Here is a 19,747-nt window from a genome sequence, read left to right on the forward strand (position 1 = left end):
GTTTTTTCACGTTCAGCCCTTCCTGGGCTGTTCTCTGCTGGTTGTTCTCAAGATCAACATCTCCAACTAAGGGGGGGGGGGGTGATGTGAATTCCAAGGAAGTACAATTCAATTCTCCCCTAGATCTTTCCCTAAAGTACAAGATACTGATTCACCTCCCTTCCCACCAGAGTCAATCAAAGACTATCCAAAAACGTAAATTATGATAATGCGGAATCTGGTCTCCATTAGAAAAATTAATGTAGTATTTTTTATCAGAGCTTTGGTTAAATGTAACAACGCAGGAAGTGCCTGTGCTCAGGTTATTGGAGAGTGCGAGGTTTTCTCACCGCATCAGCCCTGTCAGCTGACAAATGTGGGTGTGCACTAAGGCACAAAGCACCGACGTTTGCACACTACAGCTGGAATCTGCTATCTCCATGTGCAGACACAACCACTGCTCATTACAGATAAACCCACAAGGGCTGCTCCAGCACTGACTTACCTGGGGAAAAACCAGCACTAAGAGGAGGAAAATAAAAAGCATGGGAGTAGTAGTTTCACCCTGAGCAGCTCCATGAGATGGGCAGGAATCAGAGGATCCCCTGAATAACTCTGAACTTGCTTTTCCTGATCACCTTTCACAGAATCCATAGCAGCAACCCATGGACATCCCGTGTGTAGGTTTATTCCAAAACCCACTCCCAGAAACATCAGGATATTGCACCTAAAGCTGCCTCTGCCAGAGGGAAGCAAGAGCTGGGGCTGGGAGAGGAAACAGGCAGGAACTTGCTCTCAGGAGAGGCAGCACTTGGGCTGCTGGCACTGCCAGCAGAAGGACGCAGGTGGGAGCAGGTAAAATTCCAATACAAAATGCAACTGGGGAACGTGACGGTGCAGAGGCTGTAGGTTGGCAGTCTAAGACTTTGGGGTTTATCACAGCTCTGTGAAAGCACCGAATTTCGTCAGCAGGTACCATTCATCCTCCTCAGGACAAGCTTCCAAGAGTTCATCTCTCAATCTGTGCCCCAGTGTGGGCCAAGTGCTGGTGGAGCCTGGGCTGGCACCCCGAGCTCTCACCCCCAGCTGGCACCCCCAGGGCTTTCCAACGTGCCACTGCCACCCAAGCCACAATGGTGGGGCCTGAGGAAAGGAAGGAATGAGCAGGGACTTAGGACACAATCCTGCCCTTCAGACAGGCAGATTTACCTGTGCTCCAGTCTCAAGGGGGCTCTCAGTGGATAACTCAAGCATCCCGCGTGGGACACTGGGGCCAAGGAGCAGCTGGAAGCAGCTCTGTCACCTGGGCTACCTGTGTGTAGCCATATTTAGCAATAACTGAATTGATTGAAATAAAGGGTAAAAGCTTGACTCAGCCTGTAACTTTCACTTTTCTTTCAAGTGCAAAAAGAAGCAGAAAAATCCATTCATATTGATGCTTTCCAGCTATGTGTCTTTCAGATTCCCAGGTGTTCATCCCCTCACAGAGTTTTAGTGCTGACACAGAAGAAAGTTCTTTGTGTGCTGCCAGAAAAACGAGATTTCTCCCATTTTTTATTTTCACACCTAAAGTATGAAAACATTATCATCACACAGAAGAGTTCTGCACACTCTCCTGTGGGCAAGGGGAAGATCCCCTGATAGGCAGATTCCAACCCCTCCTGTCCATATTTACATCCCTAAGGCCTCAGACCCTCTATAGGTAACCACGGGGTTCCCAGGTGAGAGGAGTCACTGTGAGAACAGAATTAAACCCCAAAGCACCTCTGAGGAGACAGCGCCTGACTCTGGGAGTGCCTCCCTCTCACGTGGAAGGTGTGGGTTACTCAGGAGTTACTCCAGGAGTTCCTACTCTGCCCAGGCCAGGCCTGCTCCGGACACTCCCCGTGCCCTCAGAGCCACAAACCCAGCTCAGGGCTGGGCTCCGAGCTCCAACACCACCAGCAATGAGCACTCCCTGAGCCCCCTGCCCTCCCAGCCCTGCTCTAGGCTGGGCAGGCACTGAGGGGCTCACTGACACCTCCAGTGTGGCTCTTTAAAGGTGGTGGCACAGGTGCTCCGCAGCAGACCTGTGCGAGACCCAACTTCTCCACGGGCAAGGAAGAACCTCCCAAAGCAGGTGACACAAAAAGCTCTGGTGTGGCCCAGGGACTGCTCAAGGTCACAACCAAAATTAGTTCTGAGCTCAGGGTGGTGTCACTTCAGTTCCCTGCCACTGCTGCCACTTCCTGCCACCTTCAGCTTTTGTTCCAGGCACCAAAATATTAATTTTTCAAGGCCAGACCATCTAAACTATCTGAAATTGCAGCCTGGCTGATCTCGGGAGCTCCCAGACTCACTCATGAGGATGAAGTGACAGACCAGCAGTGAGCACTTCTCCCTCTTCCAGCTAAGCTGTGAATTGCTCCTCCCTCAGCTTCAGCAACCACTTTTCGTGCCAGTTCCTGAAGAGAATCTTGTGCTGAACATCCATCACTTTTTCAATGCAGAGCATTTGGCTTCATCCTCAAGCCCTAGAAATACTCAGCTAAACCAGCACTAAAACCTGATTAAACTCGCATCCTGCACAGCACAATGAACTTGGACTTGGGCAGGAATCAGAATAGCTGGGAATGAAGAGAACCCAAGAGCTCGGAGAGGTTTGCTTCGCCTTTGTCCTGCCTTGGGCTCCTGGCTCTGCCCCAGCAGTTACAATAAGCAGAGCAGTGACCTCCCCTCCCCTCCTCATCAACACAAACCCCCAAAAGCAGAGTTTGTCTCTCTCAGACCCACCTGGAGCTGTGTCCGCAGGAACAACGAGGCTGTTGAAAGCAGCAACCCCACAGCTCGGTGTCTGCAGGGCTGCACCCTCTCCATCCTACAGCCTCTCCATCTCCCCACAGCTTGGAGTGATCTGTTCTCCCAGTTTAGAGAAGGTGACACCAACCTCACTTTGGTTTTGGTACAAACTCTGAGGCAGACACTGAAGGCAAAGGAAGACGAGGCCTTGGTGGGAAGGGACCTTAAAGCCCATCCAGTGCCACCCCTGCCAAGGGCAGGGACACCTTCCACTGTTCCAGGCTGCTCCAAGCCCCAGTGTCCAGCCTGGCCTTGGGCACTGCCAGGGATCCAGGGGCAGCCACAGCTGCTCTGGGCACCCTGTGCCAGGGCCTGCCCACCCTCACAGGGAAGGATTTCTTCCGTGTATCTACTCTGAACTGAAGTTTAAGTATCTAAGCTCAAGTTTAGTTATTGCTGAGCCTCTGCTGAAGATAACTGAGACACCATAGCAGGAGAGAAAGGAAACAGGCCTGTAAAACAAACCACAGGAGAGTAACAAACCAAAATGATGTGGCCAAGAACAATTATTGCCACAGAAAAGAAACCTCAGTCACCAAAACCTCCAGTCTATTCCTACATCCTCACCCAGGGGGACTCCAAACACGACACTGCAACTCATGCTCCCCCCAGCTCCACACACACATTGCTGGGACCTCTTGCAAGCAGCTCGAGCTCTCTCCACGTGCCAAATTTGCCCATGGCAGAGGTGCTGCTTTCCTGGCTCAGCTCCCAAGACTCAACTCTCAGTATTTCCACCCTCAACAGTGTAAATTTCTGGTGATCTGGAGCAAAGATTTCTGGCTTGCTGTGTGGCTTCTCACACAGAACCTGAGCCCAGGGGCTCAGTCTCACTCTCTCCGTGTTTGACACAAGTCATAAAGCAAGAACTGCAAAGACATTTCGAGGCACTATCAGGGGCCTGAGACAGCTTTTGGATCAAAGTTGAAATCCACTGTTTTCTTTCATTGCTGTTAAACTGTACTGGAGTCCTGGGGGCACTTTTGGGCGCCACAATATACAAAAGATACAAAGCTGACAGCATCCAAAGAAGGGACACGGGGATGGGGAAGGGTGTGGAAGGACCATGAAAGAGCTGCTGAGGGCACTGGGTTTGTTCTGGTAGAGAAGTGTGAGGTCAGAACACATCGGGGCCTCCAGCTCTGATCTCCGCTCCCTGGGACACGGACAGGACCCAGGGAGCAGCTGGAGCTGGGCCAGGGCAGGCTCAGGCTGAGATCAGGGAAAGGCTCTTCCCCCAGAGGCTGCTGGGCACTGCCCAGGCTCCCCAGGGAATGGGCACGGCCCCGAGGCTGCCAGAGCTCCAGGAGCGTTTGGACAGCGCTGCCAGGGGTGCCCAGGCTGGGGTTGTTGGGGGGTCTGGGCAGGGACGGCGGTGGGACTGGGTGATCCCTGTGGGTCCCTTCCAGCTCAGGATATTCCAGGATTGTCTCACTCCCCAACAGGGGAGAGTCTGCTCTCACACAGAGCTGCAAACACACTGTGCAGGAGGCAGCAAATGACAAAAATTGACATTGATACATTAATAAAGCCAAGATATTAAGCAAGCCAAAAGATAAATTTTCCCTTTTGTTCCTGACCAACAAGACCTGTCCCAGTCCCAGTCCAGCCACTAAACAACTCCAGTGTGATACCGAGACTGTCTCACACCTCGAGGCCGACACACAACAGCAGCACAGCACCGGGAGTTTAATCACGTTTCCCTCATTAGAGGGGACAATTCAATGACCGCTCAGGTGCACAAGCACTCCTGCAGAGCGCTTCACTAGACCCCGTTTTGCAAGAACTCCCCCAGGCTGCAAAGCCCCATTTGCCAGGGACCTGAGAGAAGAATTCGGTAGTTTTAAAGGAATGTCAGGAACTAGGAATACACCTGAGTGTAGGAGCCGAGAGTGCCGAGAATATTTCTCGGTCTCCATCTCGCCCGATCCATCTGTTACGGCGCAAGGCAGAGGCAGGTCCCTACCTCCCGAGCCTGGGGTCCTCCCATCAGATGAGCCATGCGCGCGGCCAGGGGCGGTCCCGGAGCTTCCATCTGGCCCTCCCGCTATCCCCATGCGGCCCGGATTCGCGGCCGCTTCCGCGTTTGAACGGCGGCGCCTGCTGCTGACGTCATCACTCCCGCCGCTTCCATCCCGGCCTTACTTCCGCGTTCGGGAGCCCTCGCTTCCACGCCTGCGCGGCGCGGCATCGGCCACCCCTCCTCAGACCCCGCGGTTACCCCGGCAACGCCGCTCGCGGCTCGAGCCGCTCCTGGCCCGGCCCCGGCCCTGCCCCGGACGTCAGCCCCACCCCCGCTGCCAGCCCAGCCCCGGCCCCGCTTCCAGCCCAGCCCCGCCCCCGCTTCCAGCCCAGCCCCGGCCCCGCTTCCAGCCCAGCCCCGCCCCCGCTTCCAGCCCAGCCCCGGCCCCGCTGCCCGGCACCAGCGCTTCCCAGGCCAGCCCGGTCCCGCCCACGGTCCCGGCCGCCCGCCCGGCACCTCCAGCCACACACGGATGCTTCAGCTGCCACGCCGATACGACCGATAAGCACAGCACCTCCAGCCAGCAGTGCAATTCTTTCGGCTACTGCAGCTCCATCGTACGAGCTTTCGGCAGCTACACCTCCTACCAGCTCTGTGTCCACACAGCCCCCGTCTGCACCGCAGCCACAGCCGTGGACACACAGCAGGGACATTTCAACAGGTACCGTGTCACGACGGCATGCACCCCCTATCAATCACTCTGATAACACCACTCAGAGGATTATCACAACAATCACACGATGCTGAACCATGTTTCCCGTGCCATTTCAGCGAAACAAATACGATTTCATCTCCAGAACAGAAAGAGGACTTTCTCAACTATATGTGGACACCTCTCTCGCTCCCTTTTCCCGCTCTCCCCTCTGCTCCCAGCGCTTCTCCTGCAAAGGGCACAGCTTTTCCTGGGCTCTTTTCCTGCCGGGCTGCAGCGAGCGCTCCCCTCAAGGAGCAGGGGCAGCTTTGCTCGCGGCAGCAGCGATTAAACAGAGCAGGCCCGGAACGATTCCTGCTTAGCTGGGCTTTGAGCACATTCCTGAGCCAGCACGGCAGCAGCGAGTGAGGCAGCGGCACATGAAGGAGGCTGCAGCTCCGGCCAGGCTGGGGAGGGGTTCCTCTGTAAAATAAGAATATGGAGAGACAAACCAGAAAGGGCAGGAAAAAAAGAAAAAGCCAAGACAAACTAAACTTTTTTTTAAAAATAATCCGGATCCAGAGGGACTTCTGGCTGGAGAACTTCCTGGGGAGCAATCCTGCCCCTCTGGGAGGCAATGCCAGGGCAACTCCAGCTGAAACCTGCACACAAACACCACAAAGATTTCAGATATTTGCAGGAAGCATCCACTTAGCAACTGCTGCTTAATAATTTATTCACTTTCCCATTAAATGGTACATTCAGTCCACAAGACTTCAACACCTTTCTGGTAGTTTTATTTACAGTCTGCAGTGTGTTCTGTAAAACACAGGAGTGCTCACAGACACACACACACAAACATTTAAATAAGTACAGTTTATTCCAAAGGAAGTCTACGCACTACTTTTCCCATAAAAATTATAAAAAATACTTTAGTTACTGTATTTTACCTAAACCAAGATACTTGAGAATTCTTCCACAAGTGATGCCCCCTGCCCACAAAGGGCACTCCGACAAGAAGAAATTCAGGAGACTGCATCACCAAATAAAATCCTAATGGCAACTGCTTCAATGCACCAGAAGAACAAAGAACTCCCACTCTGCATCCAGCAATCCCTGCTCTGCAGCCTGTCTGCATCTGCTTTTGTAGGGCTTGTGGGGCTTTTGCACTCACTTCCTTCTCCAGGGCAGTTCCCACAAACAATGATGACTGAATTTCTGCGGACTGTCACTCGGCAATCCTGCATTTCACACATCCAAAGGGAAACACTTTCCTTTGAGCCCTTTATTTCAAGGAGTCTCTTTTTTACTGAGCATCCAGTGAGAACAGTGCCCAGTTGTGGCTGTTATTATTTCTCTGCTTTTGCTGCGTGGCAATATTGTGCTGGAGCTCTGCAGAACACGCACTGCAGCCCTTGTCTCACTGGGGCACACCGAATTGACAAAAAAAAGGCACAAAGATGAAACTCCTAAAGCAGCAGCAGCCCCAAGTCACTGAGCTGCTGCTTCCCACCACCAACACTCTGTGTCTCAGCAAACACTTCCAACACATGAGCCAAGGCCACAGGGGAGTGAAAAGCCCAGAGCCTGCGGGCAGGACAAGCACTCCATTGATCAGTAACAAACCAACACAGCTCAGCTGGATGGTGCACTTAAGACTGGACCTGGAAGCATCAGGAAAAGCCATTGGAACACAAGCTCAGCAGCACAGAATCCATTTGTCACCAGCTGATGAGATGGGAGGCTCTGTGTGGGACACGTTGTGCATTCAGCTTCAACAATGCCACAGCTCCACAGCAGCGCTGAAGAACTTCTGCTTTTAACTGTTGGAGAGGATTTTCTCAATAGAAGTGAAGCTGTCATTAACAGAGGAACAGCACATGATGCACAGCATAACCTGCAATAAAAAGCTTTTGCTTTCCGGCATGTAAACATCCAGGTTACTGGACTTTAGCTCATATCAACGAATCTGATGATAGATTTTTAAAAAATTTTTCTTGGAACTAAAAAAGTAAAATCTTTCATAAAAGGATAAAGCACAAAAATACTCTCTCAGTAAGTCTCAGGAAGCCATTTAATACCTTCCATGTCCTAGGAACAACTAGGCAAAACACTTGGAAAGTGTGAGCAGTAGAAATGTTGACCATTGAATGTTTGGCAGCCGTGTGCTCCAGCCCCTGGGAGGGGCTTGTCCCCCACTCCACACCAGTCCTGCAGCTCCCCAGCTATTTCTTCTTCTTCTTTGGGGGCTCATCCTTCCTCAGAGCTGCTGCTGCTGCTGCTGGAGGAGCTCGGATCCGAGTCGAAGTCGGAGGAGGAGGAAGAGCTGCTGGAGGAGGGGGAGGGGGAGGAGGAGGAGGAGGAGGAGGAGGAGGAGGAGGAGGAGGAGGAGGAGCTGTCCTCACTGTCACTGTCCTCAGAGGAGGTAGAGGAGTCCTGGCTGTCAGAGGAGGAGTCGCTGGCTGAGCTGTCACTGCTGCTGCTGCTGCTGGAAGTGGTCACACTTTTGGACCTGGGAGAGAACAAAGAGCTGAGCACAGCCCTGCCAGAGCCCACGGCACCGTGTTCTCTGCTCTGCTGGAATTATCCAAAGATCAATTCGTTGCCTTGAAAATTTCCAGGCCTCACCACCTAAGATGAATTCCTGTGCCCTCCCTCCCTTTCCCACTCCTGGATGAGTGGATTTTGGCCATTTGAGCAACGGCAGAGTGGCCCCAGGGCATGACATAGCCCAGCAGGACTGCAGAGAGGGGCAGAGAGGGAAAGCTGGCCAGGATCTCGTTCCCAGCCCTGAGCAGGGGCTTTACTGGCCTGACTGTCCTGTACTACCCGAGCTCTGGGGACAATGAACCAGGCTGAGTCCCTGCCTCACCACTGCAGCAGGAATTCTGTCAGTTGTGACCAAACTTGTCCAGCGAACACATCCTACAAGCTCCTTCCTGGGCAGTTATTAATAAGGAAAACCAAGAGACTGTAAACAACCTTAAAGCAGGATACCAAGCTCCAGCCTTTTCTTTGAGAAGCAAATATGGCTAATTTGTGCCTGCTCAGGATCAGAGGGAGCAGCTGATCTCCTGGCAAGAGCCCAGGGTGGAGCACGGAGCAGAGCTGGGACACTGTGCTGGGGTCCCGCCACGTTCCTCACCATGGGGCTGCCGAGTCCCTGGGAAGTGCCCGTTCATTGGGTCACCCTGCTGCCAGCAGTTGGCTCCCACTTCCCACTCCACATTAATGTTTCATCTCCGGCATTTCAAATGCTTTGCATTTCGGTAGGAGCAGGGAGCCTGTCTCCCATGGCAACAGTGCCAGGAGTCCAGGACAGGAGAAGGAGCTGAATGGGAGCACAAACTGGAGAGGTTTCTCACCACAGCTCAGCTGATTGCTGTTACTGAAACCCAGTTCTTGCAGTAAATTAATCCCAAGTGTTTGCTCCTCCATTCTGCCACAGCTCACCTCAAATACCACTGGATTTGGAGCCTTTCAGTGGCCAGGGCAGCTCCGGGTGCCACAGGCAAGACCTTGGTGGAGACTTTCCCTTGTCAGCAGTTTGCCAGGGGACCCTCAAAACACCTATCCTGTTGTTTTCATCCATGGAACTAGTGGGATTCTCAACCCTGCAAGAGGCAGAAGCACCAATAATCCTGGCCCTTCCTCACTAGGACTTTCAAACTAAGCCAAGGTCGTCTGTGTCTGTTCAAATTAGCTTTAAAGTCACTGATTTAACAGAGAGGGTATTCCCCCCCTCCTGAAATTCATTGGGAAATAGAAATGGACACAAAATAAAAATGAATGATTCCTACTCCTCCATCCCTTACTCTTCTCATCAGTCCACAACACTCGCCCCATGTGACAGAAAAGAGAAGGCACACTCAGGTTAGGGTTAAACTGTGTTTACGTTCTCTTTTCAGGCCAAACTAAGGAAGCACATCCAAAACCCCCGTGCTTCGGAGTTGGTGCATTTCCTCTTCGGGCCGCTGGAACTGGTAAATCTTATTCCCAGGTCTCACTGGGAACTCCTTTTATTTCTAGTTCACACTTACAAGTAGATAGATTGTGAAACAGGGTTGGAAAACTGCTCACACCTGGCCACAGCTTTCTCAGGAACTTCCAGAAGCGATGCCGGTTGTTCCTGGCCTCTGATCCAGTTTGAAGCTTGAAGTAAATACAGGAACCCCAGCAAATATGAATCCTTCCACCGGGTCAATAAGGCATTACTGTGAACAAAAGGGGCAGCCAGCTGGAGTCCCCACTGGGAATCTGTCTGGTCTCACCTTCAGGCAAATACGGCTCAGTATTTGCACTGAAAATGCTTGGAAGCAGAAATCCCAACTTGGAAAAGGAGCCACAAAGGAATAGCAAGATACTTTCCATTTTCTGAAGTGTCAGCTTCTGACACTTCACTTGTCTGTAACAACAGCTCATTTGTAGATCAGCTCTTCCTTTGACTCCAATCCAAAAAAATCTCATGTTCCCTTGAACTGTCCAGTCTCCTTCAAAGACTTAGGTTGATGTTTCTTGCAGTGACTGAGCTGATCCAAGGATCAGCTTTGTCTTCTATTCCTGCTCGTCTGTGTGTCCCTGGTTGGACATTTTGACCGTTTCCTGCAAGTTCTCTCCTCTTTGTGTGGTTTGTGTGTGACCCAGATCATCAACAGCTGCGGTGGCCCCGAGCTGGCCCAGTCTGTCCTCAGCCCGCTGCTTTCTAAAGACGCCACCGATTTCCTGAGAGGACACCTGACACCCAAAGAGATAAACCTCTGGGATTCCCTGGGGGAGACATGGACCAGATCCAGGTAAGGACAGAGCTGCCATCTCCCCAGGCTCCCCACGCAGACGGGATGCTTGGATTCCCTGATGCTCCTGCTTCTTCTTTCAGGGGATGCCCTGAAAGACACATTCTTCGTGAATGTCACCTCATATTCCCACTTTCTGTCCTAGAGCCGAGTGGCCCCGAGACACGAACATCCCCACCTACATCCCCAAATTCCACAACGGCTGGGAAACGCCCATAGAAATCTTCTGTGGAGCTCCCTGGGAAATAGACATTGGACACTTGCAAGAGGAGGTTAGTCCTGTGTCCCTGTCTCTTCACTCTCCCTCCCCCTTTTCCGGAGAAATGGAGCTGCAGGGGTAGTGGTGGCGTGCAACAAGTAGTTGGCTCAAAACTCAGTTGGATCTGGTTGCCCCAGTTAAATACAGAAAGCAAATGAGGCTGGAAAAGGGCAGCAATAATGAGCCTCTCCCAATCCAAGGCAACAGCACCCTACAGCGTAACTGAGCTCCAGGGACACAGGCTTCCCTGGAGAACACCTTGACCAAAATCTGCCAGACCATGACTCATCTACCACTATCCCTCTCCTTTTCTCCGACCAGCTTTCCCCTTTCCTGGTAACACTGACTCCATGTCTGCCTTTCCAGCTCTCCTCACTCAAGCGTGGCCAGACGGCTGAGCAGACACAGGTCGGGGATGCCTTCAAACAGAACATCACTCCACATGGAAATAGGTAATGGATCCGCACGCCCGGAGCTTTGGCTCCCACCTCGGAACCTCATGAACGCACACGGACACGTACAGTGACACTGGGACGTTTGGGCATCCTGGAGACAACTCCCTGCCACTGTAAATAACCACCAAGGGAAGACAAAGATCAGCTGAGGGGTTATTCCCATAAGCACTGTCTGCTGTTTAACCCCCAGCAGCTCTGCAAGGAAAGGAATCGCAGGTGTTTTCCACCGCAGGAGGCAAAAATATTGACTGACTTCATCAGTCCATCCATAGGTCTGGTTTCCCAACATCAGCCCAGCAAAGTGACCTTAAGGATCAGGTGCCAAAGATGCTGCACTGCGCTTTGGCTCTCCATATGTGTAGAGACGCTGGAATCATGGAATCACAAAAGGGATTGAGTGGGAAGGGACCTTAAAGGTTATCCCGTTCCAACCCCCTGCCATGGCCAGAGACACCTTTCACTATCCCAGGTTGCTTCAAGCTCTGTCCAGCCTGGCCTTGGACACTGCCAGGGATCCAGGGGCAGCCACAGCTGCTCTGGGCACCCTGTGCCAGGGCCTCAGCACCTTCACAGGGAAGGATTTCTTCCCAATATCCCATCTAAACCTACCCTCTGGCAGCGGGAAGCCATTCCTCCTTGTCCTTTCACTCCAGGCTCTTCAAGTCCCTCTCCAGCTCTCTTGGGGCACCTTTAGGCACTGGAAAGGGCTCTAAGGGCTCTCCAGAGCCTTCTCTTCTCCAGGCTGAACATTCCCAGCCCTCCCAGCCCGTCTGTGTAATGCTCTAGCTCTTGGAGCACTTCCTGGCCCTTCCTGGCCTCCTCTGGACTCCCTTGAGGATCTCTCCATCCATCCCAAAGTCACCCCAGCTTGCACAGACAGAAGCTGCCTACAGGAGGAATCTGCCCTAAGGGAAGGGCACACACAAACCTCACCTGTTGGAAACACAGGGCCAGGGAAGAGCAGCCCGACCTCCCAGCGCTGCTGGAAAACATTTTAGCTGAGGAAGGAGCTTTGTTTCACTGGAGAGAGCAGCTCCCCCTTGGCTTTAAACAAAACCAAAGGCAAACCCACTGATTAGGGGCTGAATAGAACAGTGTATTTCAGTCCTGCCCACCTCTCCCCCAGGGAACCGACAGGGCGCTGGGTTCAGACAACTCTTCTTAATGAGACAGAATTCTAGAAAATGGGGGAAAACCCGTCCCCTTTCTTCAGAAGTCTTGGGAAGGTCACTTCCAAAGCCAGAACAAACAAGGCCACCCCTTTGCCTTCGGTTTTCCCCAAGGGAAAGATGGCTCTTCCACCTTCTAACAGCCCTGACACTCATTTCCCATCACCGGTTACTCCGCGGTACAAAACCTTCACCAAAGTACTTTTAGTTCAGAGTTTAGAAGCCCCATCTGCTTCCTTGTTTACATGAGCTCACACCTTGGAAACTGTCACATCTCGGAGCGCAACCAAACTCTTCCCAAACTCCACGCGAATCCTCTGCCGTGATTTGACACATCACTTTACAGGGATTTGACTCAAAGTTTTCAGCTGACCATCCACTTTGCTGATGCCAGTTCGAGTCTGGGAAAAAACCCTCAAGCCAGACTGGTTTTCCATGGTTTTCTGTTCTAATCTAAAGGATTTATAAGCTTTACTACAAGAGTTCAAATCCACAGGAAAGTACCTTAAATCAAATTATATCAGCAAAATAACTTTTTCTCATTCACCCCATCACTGATTCTGGTAGGAACATCAGGTGGTAGAGATGCAATGTGGAGCAGGGAAAGAATTAGGATCATTTCTCTTCTCCAATTCTGATTTTCTTGGCCTTGTTGTTGGATGGGCCTCCACTAAAACTCCAGTTTTTCTCTTCTGCAGGAATTTCGAGGCCCAGGGGGTGGCTGTGCCCAAGAGATTTGCCAAGATCCGCTACGATTTCACCGCGCGAAACGCCAATGAGCTCTCGGTGCTGAAGGATGAAATCCTGGAGGTACGTGACCGCTCCTGGAAAAGGTGTGTCCCCCAGGGGCAGGAGAGAGCTCGGGATAGCAACAAGCACCAACTCCATTTTCCCTGGTGGTATCTCAGCAGTGACACAAAGCTTTGCTCAAATCCAAAGCTGGAGCAGGCTGCCTGTGCTGTGTTGTGTCATTTCCTCAGCTCAAACACATCGGTCCCATTTTAACCACAGTGAGGAGGGAGGACAACAACTCGCTCTAGAGCCCTGCTCATCCCCCGCTGGGTCGGCTCCTTATTACCCCTTCCTCCTCCACGAGGATTTGTTTTCTCTGAAAAGCACCTTTCTCATAACCTTTCTCTTACTGCAGCACTGTTGGCAGCTGGACAAGGTGGGACGTGACTTGGGCTGACACTGATCTGTGACCTGAGGAAAAGGTTTCTCTGCAAAATGTAGCTTTTTATTTATTTAATTATTTATTTTAATGCAAAGAGACATCAGAAACTCAGTCATTGGGAAAAAAAGGTCTGGAGAAACAGGGACATTATGTAGGAACTATGAGCTCTTCAGCACGCAGAGGTGCTCTCCTGTTCATCCTTACGATAAATTCTGATGCTTTCCAGGAAAAGTTTCAGTCCTGGATTGCATCTGAGAGCAACAGATCTAATTAGAGCTCCTGGCCTCAGTGATTTCCTTCCAGTAACTTCACCTTTTGGATGGTCCAACCCTGCTATATCCTGGTTATTTATGCCTGAAATCCCATTTTCCCACTAGCAGATTTATTTTTGTCCCTCTCTCAGGTGTTGGAAGATAATAAGCAGTGGTGGAAGTTGCTCAACCGGAGTGGGCAGGCCGGTTATGTTCTGTACAATATCCTGGATGTGGTGAAACTGGAAGAGCTCGAACAGGTCTGTCGTCAGGTAATACCTGACTGGTATCAGCTGCAGGGCACAATCTGCCTCTGGGAATAATGCTGTCATTAGACCTCCCTGGATTTCTTAGGATACTATGCACAAATCAGGACAGACCCTCAGAAGTAGACAAAGCCAGGAGATTCCTGAGTCTCCTATGATAAAATTCACATTTTGCCACGATCGTCTTCCCAAATAAGGCCTATCCTTCCTATTTGTGCACCAGCCTCCTGCTTTCCATATTTTTCCACGTCAAGATTTTTCTTGGGGGTTAAATTAAAGATGGACACTTCCCTCAGCCAGTTCAGTTCAGCACCAGGAACATGTTACTGGAGTGGAGGCAGATGGAAACACCATCTAAGTGAGAATTAACTGAATACTGCAACTTGCACTGCAGAAATGTGGAGCTGGAGTGTTCTAAACACCCAAGGGAAGCATGGAATTGCTTCCCCATTTTGGTATTGCAGCGTTTGGGCAAAGCCTAAGGGGGCCCAGCAGGCTTCTGGATAAATCCCTGCTAGTTTAATCAAAACGTCAAAAAACTTTCCAGTCTGCTCCAGGCCCTTGGCAGTGGTCCCGCTTCACATCCCAGCTACGGAGCAGTGAGGCTCTGCCTTCCAGTGAGATCGAACATGTTTGGCACATCTAGGAATTCCCTTGCGCAAACTTCAGACTTTGCTTTGGGTTCTTCATTCCCAGAAATTAACTTCTTCCATGCAGCTCCACCTGAGGTCTCCCCAGCCCCACATCAGCACAAGGAGAACACGGCAGTTTGTCCCTCCGTGGGTGTGAGGCCGAAAGCTTAAGAAAATTAAAAACTACCAAAAAAAAGTCTTACTTTTTTTTTTCCCTTTCTAACCAGAGGTACAAAGGAGACCTGAGCCCCAGGGGCTATGGCCCATCCAGCCCAACCCACAAGCTGCCTGCCAGCTACGCCGGGGATAAGCGGGGCAGTGAGATGTTGTCGCACTACTCCGCACAGGACGCCAAAGAACGTACGTGTGTGTCCCACTCTGGGCTCCCCTGGGTTTGGGCGCTCGGGGGACCAGACCTGCCCAAGGGGCTCCCCTGCACCTTTTACTGATCACAGCAATGGAGCAGCACTGTGTCTGGAGGCCATTCCAGGCAGGACAAGAGCCAAGAGAGCAGCCCTGGGGCTTGTGACACCTCCGGGGCTCTCGAGCGGGCTGGGCCGAGCAGGGCAATAAGTGATCACCCCATGCCTCCTTCCTCCAGTTCTAACTTCCTCCTCCTCCTCCCAAGGAGAGAGTTTCCTTTCTCTTCCAAAATGTTTAAGTGTGTCTAAGGAACAGCTCAGGTCAATCCCTTTCTCTCACTTCCTTTTGCTCATCTCCCGGCACACACACAGTGCCCGCCTGGCCGCTTCCTTCATGTGATTCCACAGAATTCCCGGCCAAACAGGAGATCCGCATCACTCCCTCACCCTGCACACGCTGTGGGGCTCACAGAGCAGGAGAGAGATCAGGGGCCCTGCTCACCTCACCCCTTATCCCACCCTGTCCACTCCTGGAAGCAGGAGCCCTTCTGGGACGACAGGAAGCCCCACAATACAAGGACACAAATCTGTTCATATCACTGAGTTATTCCCCACAGTCTTCAGGAGTTTCATGGGGAAAGCGATACTGGATGAAGAGTCACTGGAGTTTGCACAGAATCACAGGATGCCCTGGGCTGGAAGGGACCTTCAAGCTCATCCCATCATGAGTGTGTTGCTCATTCCCAGTTTGTGCTTCCTGCCGCTTCCGTTCTGTTGCGGAGCAAAACCTGGAGCTCTGCGATCAGCAAATTAGTGACTAGAAGTAGCAGAGAGGACTGAAAAGGTCTCAATTCCAAACCGCCAATTGTAGATTCTCACAGAACTGTGCTTCCACATCAGGCAACAGCCAAGGGGTGATGGGAGCAAAATAAATGGCAACACAGGGGCACAGGAAAATGGGAATCACTTTTCTGGGCTGAATTTCAATAAGAATGTTGAGCCACATCCCCATTTGCCTTACAGTTTCCCCACAAACATTTAATGGCATTTTTGACTGAAGACTTGATTTCATTCCCTACTTGTTTCTACAGAACTTATTCACCAAATGGATGAGCTGAACGACGAGCTGCTAGAGAAGATCACAAACAATAAAATCAGCCTCCCCACAGGAATTTCAAAGTGGAAAAGCCTCAGCAAGTTTTTGTGCCCCTCACCTTTGAATCCAGCACTGAAGAAGTCAAAGCCTGGCTGGAGGCCAAGTCATTCAGCAAAGAGTAAGATTTGCCCTATTGCCACGTGCAATGCTCGTCCTTCCCTGGAGAAGGAGCGGGGGAGGCCACCGGCACCATCTCACCTGGGACAAGCCACTTGGATTTACTTACAGAGCCTGTGTTGCAAATTAGATTTCAACCCTGTTCAATCCAGGCTCTATAACCAGAATGTTCAGAGCCCAAAGTCACTCCCTTTCTCTGGTATAAATAGTTTCTTGAGGATAAATAGTTAACTAACTACATCCACGGCCTGAAATGCTACTGGAATTGCAGCTGCCACCTTGGAACAGCCCCAGGGCCCCGTGATATGGTCCCACTGCAGCTCCTGGCCTCCCATCTCCAACTCCTCACCTCTGGCACGAGGCCACGTGCAGCACAATCGTCATCTCCCTACTCTGTGTCTCCCCAGGACCGTGGAACACCTGGACATCCTCACCGGAGCTCAGCTCTTCTCCCTCAACAGAGAGGAGCTGAAGAAGGTGTGCGGTGATGAGGGAAACAGAGTCTACAGCAAGATCATAGTGGAGAAAAAACAGCTGGAGGTAAGCATTTTTCTGGATAATTCCTGCTGGAATGGGGGCTGTACCAGCAGCGTCAGAGAGCTCATTAAACAGGCATTTTAAAAAATACAATTGTGGGGAAAAAAAATGCAACCAAACCTACACCAGCAATAAAACACACGTAAAAATTCCAAAGTGTCTTTTGAGCAAATCTGTAAGATACCCCTGTTTCCACTAATTAATCTGCTTTTTACTGATATCACTTATCTCTTTGAAACTAGCTCTACTTCTACAGCATTAATTAAATACTGTCACTTAACTGCAGCTTGAAGTTCAAATCCAAACTGCCTGTTTTGTTTCCATTCCAGAAAAGCAGAAGGCAGTCGGAGCTCCAAGAAATCATGAAGCGCCGCCAGGAAAGGATTGATTCTGCAAATTAAAGTCTCTCTGCTTTATTTCAGCTCTTAGCCCTAAGTAGTGCAGAAAAAAAGGGAATGAAAGCAATGATTCCTGGCCCAGGCCGGATGCAGCAGAGCTCCCCTTGGGGTCCAGCTGCCATCAGAGTGACAATTCCTTGAACACTGTTGGGAAGGGTTGACAATAAGACCATGTCCCACGGGGAAAGGTGTTTTAATTTTGCATGAAGTATTTTTTTTATAACTATATATTTTATACTGAAATTTTCCGTGCATGCGATCAGAGCAGGATTCACACGGGGCTGGATGTACAAGGGCTGGCTTCAAGCAAAAAAAGACCCCCAAAGCTTTTCTCCGAGGGCTGTCCCCCGCTCCCCACTCTCCCCTGGCAGAGCAGGCGTGGCACACAGCACAAGAGAGGCCAGCCTCAAGGCTTGGAGCTTGGACCAGAGGAATAAGGCTTTAGAAGGTTTTAGAAGGTTTGGGTTTAAGGAAAGGACATTAAAGCTCATCCCATTCCACCCCCCTGCCATGGGCAGGAATGCCTGTCACAAGCCCAAGTTGTTCCAAATCCTGTCCAACCTGGCCTTGGACACTTCCAGGGATGGCGAGTCATGACCTCTCTGGGCAACCTAACCCTTTCTATTTCCATTCCCATTTCCTCCTCAGCGCAGGTGTCCCCTGCAGCCCACGAGCACAGGGCCGGTGACAACTGCCTGTCCTTGTCCTGTCCCCCTGTGCCCCCTCGTTGGACAAGGCTAGAATGGCAACACACATTCCCGAGGTCTGGCTGCTTCCTTAAATCCATGGACCAGCTAGTGCTATCTCTGAACAGCTGAAATGAGCTTTCAGTGCCTAGAAATGAGCAGGAGTGACAAACAAAGGGATTTGAATCTGGAAATAGGTGAGTTCCACCCGCCCACTGCTGCTGATGCAGAGGCTGGGGCTCGGGGCAGATGGGCAGCCCTTCCCTGGGGCACAGATCCTGCACTGGAATGTTGTGGTGGTGTTGCCAAACCGGGCCTCAAACCAGGAGAAGATAAGCCCTGACCATTTGCTCCCAACCCAGGCACACCCACAGCCCTTCCCAGGGTGTTGGTCACTTGTCCCCATCTTCACGTTTTCACTGCAAAAAGTCAGCTGAAATGATTCCCAAACAGCTGAAACCCCAAAGCACACTGGGAAAGGCAGGTTTAACACACATTAAATGGCCACAAGAAAAAAACCCCTCTAATTTAGCACAGGGTGTTGCTCTTTACTTCCCGTTTTCCTTCAAAAAGTTATGTGCATTGTATATAACAATCTGTAAATAGGGGTGAGGAAAATCCCTCTCCCTAGAAGCAGAATTAAGTGATTATGCTTCCAAAATTTACTCACCATTTCAAAACTCAAGCAAGCAGCGTAGTTCCTGTCCACAGCAAGTTTGGCACACTGCATTTCTAGCTCTGTTTGACTGACAGACCAATCTGATTGCAAAGCAGTGAAGCACACAGAGCTCCAGAGCTGCCCACAGCCCAGGGACAGCTGGGTTTTCTCTCTCAGCACATGCTGAGTCTTTGTCCAAATTTGTGCCTGTCATTGCACATTTAATGGAAAAAGCTTTAAAACAGCATCTGGGGAACTCATGTCTAAAACTGAGAACACCAGTGCACCTTAGTTTTGCCTTCATTCTTAAGTGTCTCCAATGGATAATCTGTTTTCTTCGTTTGAAACGGGACACTGCTCTCACCAGCAGAATTAGGGTGCAGGCAGGGGAGGATCCTGGGTTTAGTCACAGCCCTGCTAGGATCTGAGAAGGGCACTCACCTTGTCAGGGAGGGATGAAGAGGACAATCCTCCTGAGAAGCCCTGGCTCCGGATTAGGGTGGAGATGGGAGGCAGGATGGCAAGCACGGGAGGTGAAAAAGTTTCTAAAATGAAAATAAAAACGAATGTTGAGCTAGGAAACACGCCATCTTCTAATCCTGGGGTGTAGAGGAAAGCAAATCACAGGGAATTACAGTTATCTGGGATTTTAACAGGAGTGTACATGACAGGTCTGTAAAGCTGGGAGCCACAGGAGCACTTCCTAAAACAAGTATCTCAGTAGACCTTATTGCAGAGATCACTTTTACAAATTTCCATGCGACTGAGCTGTGCTCTGTTTGTACTGCCTGCAGACAGTACATTGATGTAACTGAGCGAAGGAGACAATGATATAACCGTGCACTGTACAAGATTTATTAAAATAGTTAAGTTATACTTATAACTCCATCTCCGACTCTTTCACTGGGTTTTCATAACGGTTTGTCACTGAGAGTCTCAGAAACTCAGCAGAATGTCTGAAACCACACATTTCCTTTTGGTTTTGGGGACTGACATTCAACAGGAAGGATGTTACGGCCTGGATAGCTGTGTCTTAAGAATAGGGGCAAAGCACGAGAAGGCTGTACAAAAGCACATTCTTGCCTCTCTGGAAGGGGAACGACTGTGGCAGCTGTCCCAAGTGGAACCATACAGAAAGAGGGAACAGCATAACCCCATGACTAGGAGCCTGTTACACGGATTCTCCAACATTTCCAGCCAAGAGCCATCCTGTTCCCAGAAGCAAAAGTTTGTCTTCTCTTTTCCTTAATAATTAAATTACTCACCTGAAATAACTGGTAATTCCTTCTGTAGATGTTTTGGGGAGTTCAATTTCCAAGTGGGCCCACACTAACAAGATCACCTCTTTTACAGCCTAAATAAA

The 19,747-nt window shown here is 50.8% G+C and overlaps 1 protein-coding gene across 1 annotated transcript; it reads left to right on the forward strand.

Annotated features, from left to right (window-relative positions):
* Positions 1-4,872: 4,872 nt before the first annotated feature.
* LOC125326669 (epidermal growth factor receptor kinase substrate 8-like protein 2) lies at positions 4,873-19,747 on the forward strand. The gene is given in 13 exon segments (XM_048305125.1): positions 4,873-5,098; positions 5,347-5,501; positions 9,380-9,454; positions 10,116-10,264; positions 10,410-10,536; positions 10,890-10,975; positions 12,846-12,957; positions 13,725-13,844; positions 14,698-14,830; positions 15,924-15,983; positions 15,986-16,106; positions 16,513-16,645; positions 16,972-19,747. Coding segments are annotated over 13 exon segments (1,569 nt in total). The 3' UTR covers positions 17,044-19,747.

The sequence above is a fragment of the Corvus hawaiiensis genome, chromosome 5 (assembly GCF_020740725.1).
Source record: "Corvus hawaiiensis isolate bCorHaw1 chromosome 5, bCorHaw1.pri.cur, whole genome shotgun sequence".
Classification (NCBI taxonomy): Eukaryota; Metazoa; Chordata; class Aves; order Passeriformes; family Corvidae; genus Corvus; species Corvus hawaiiensis.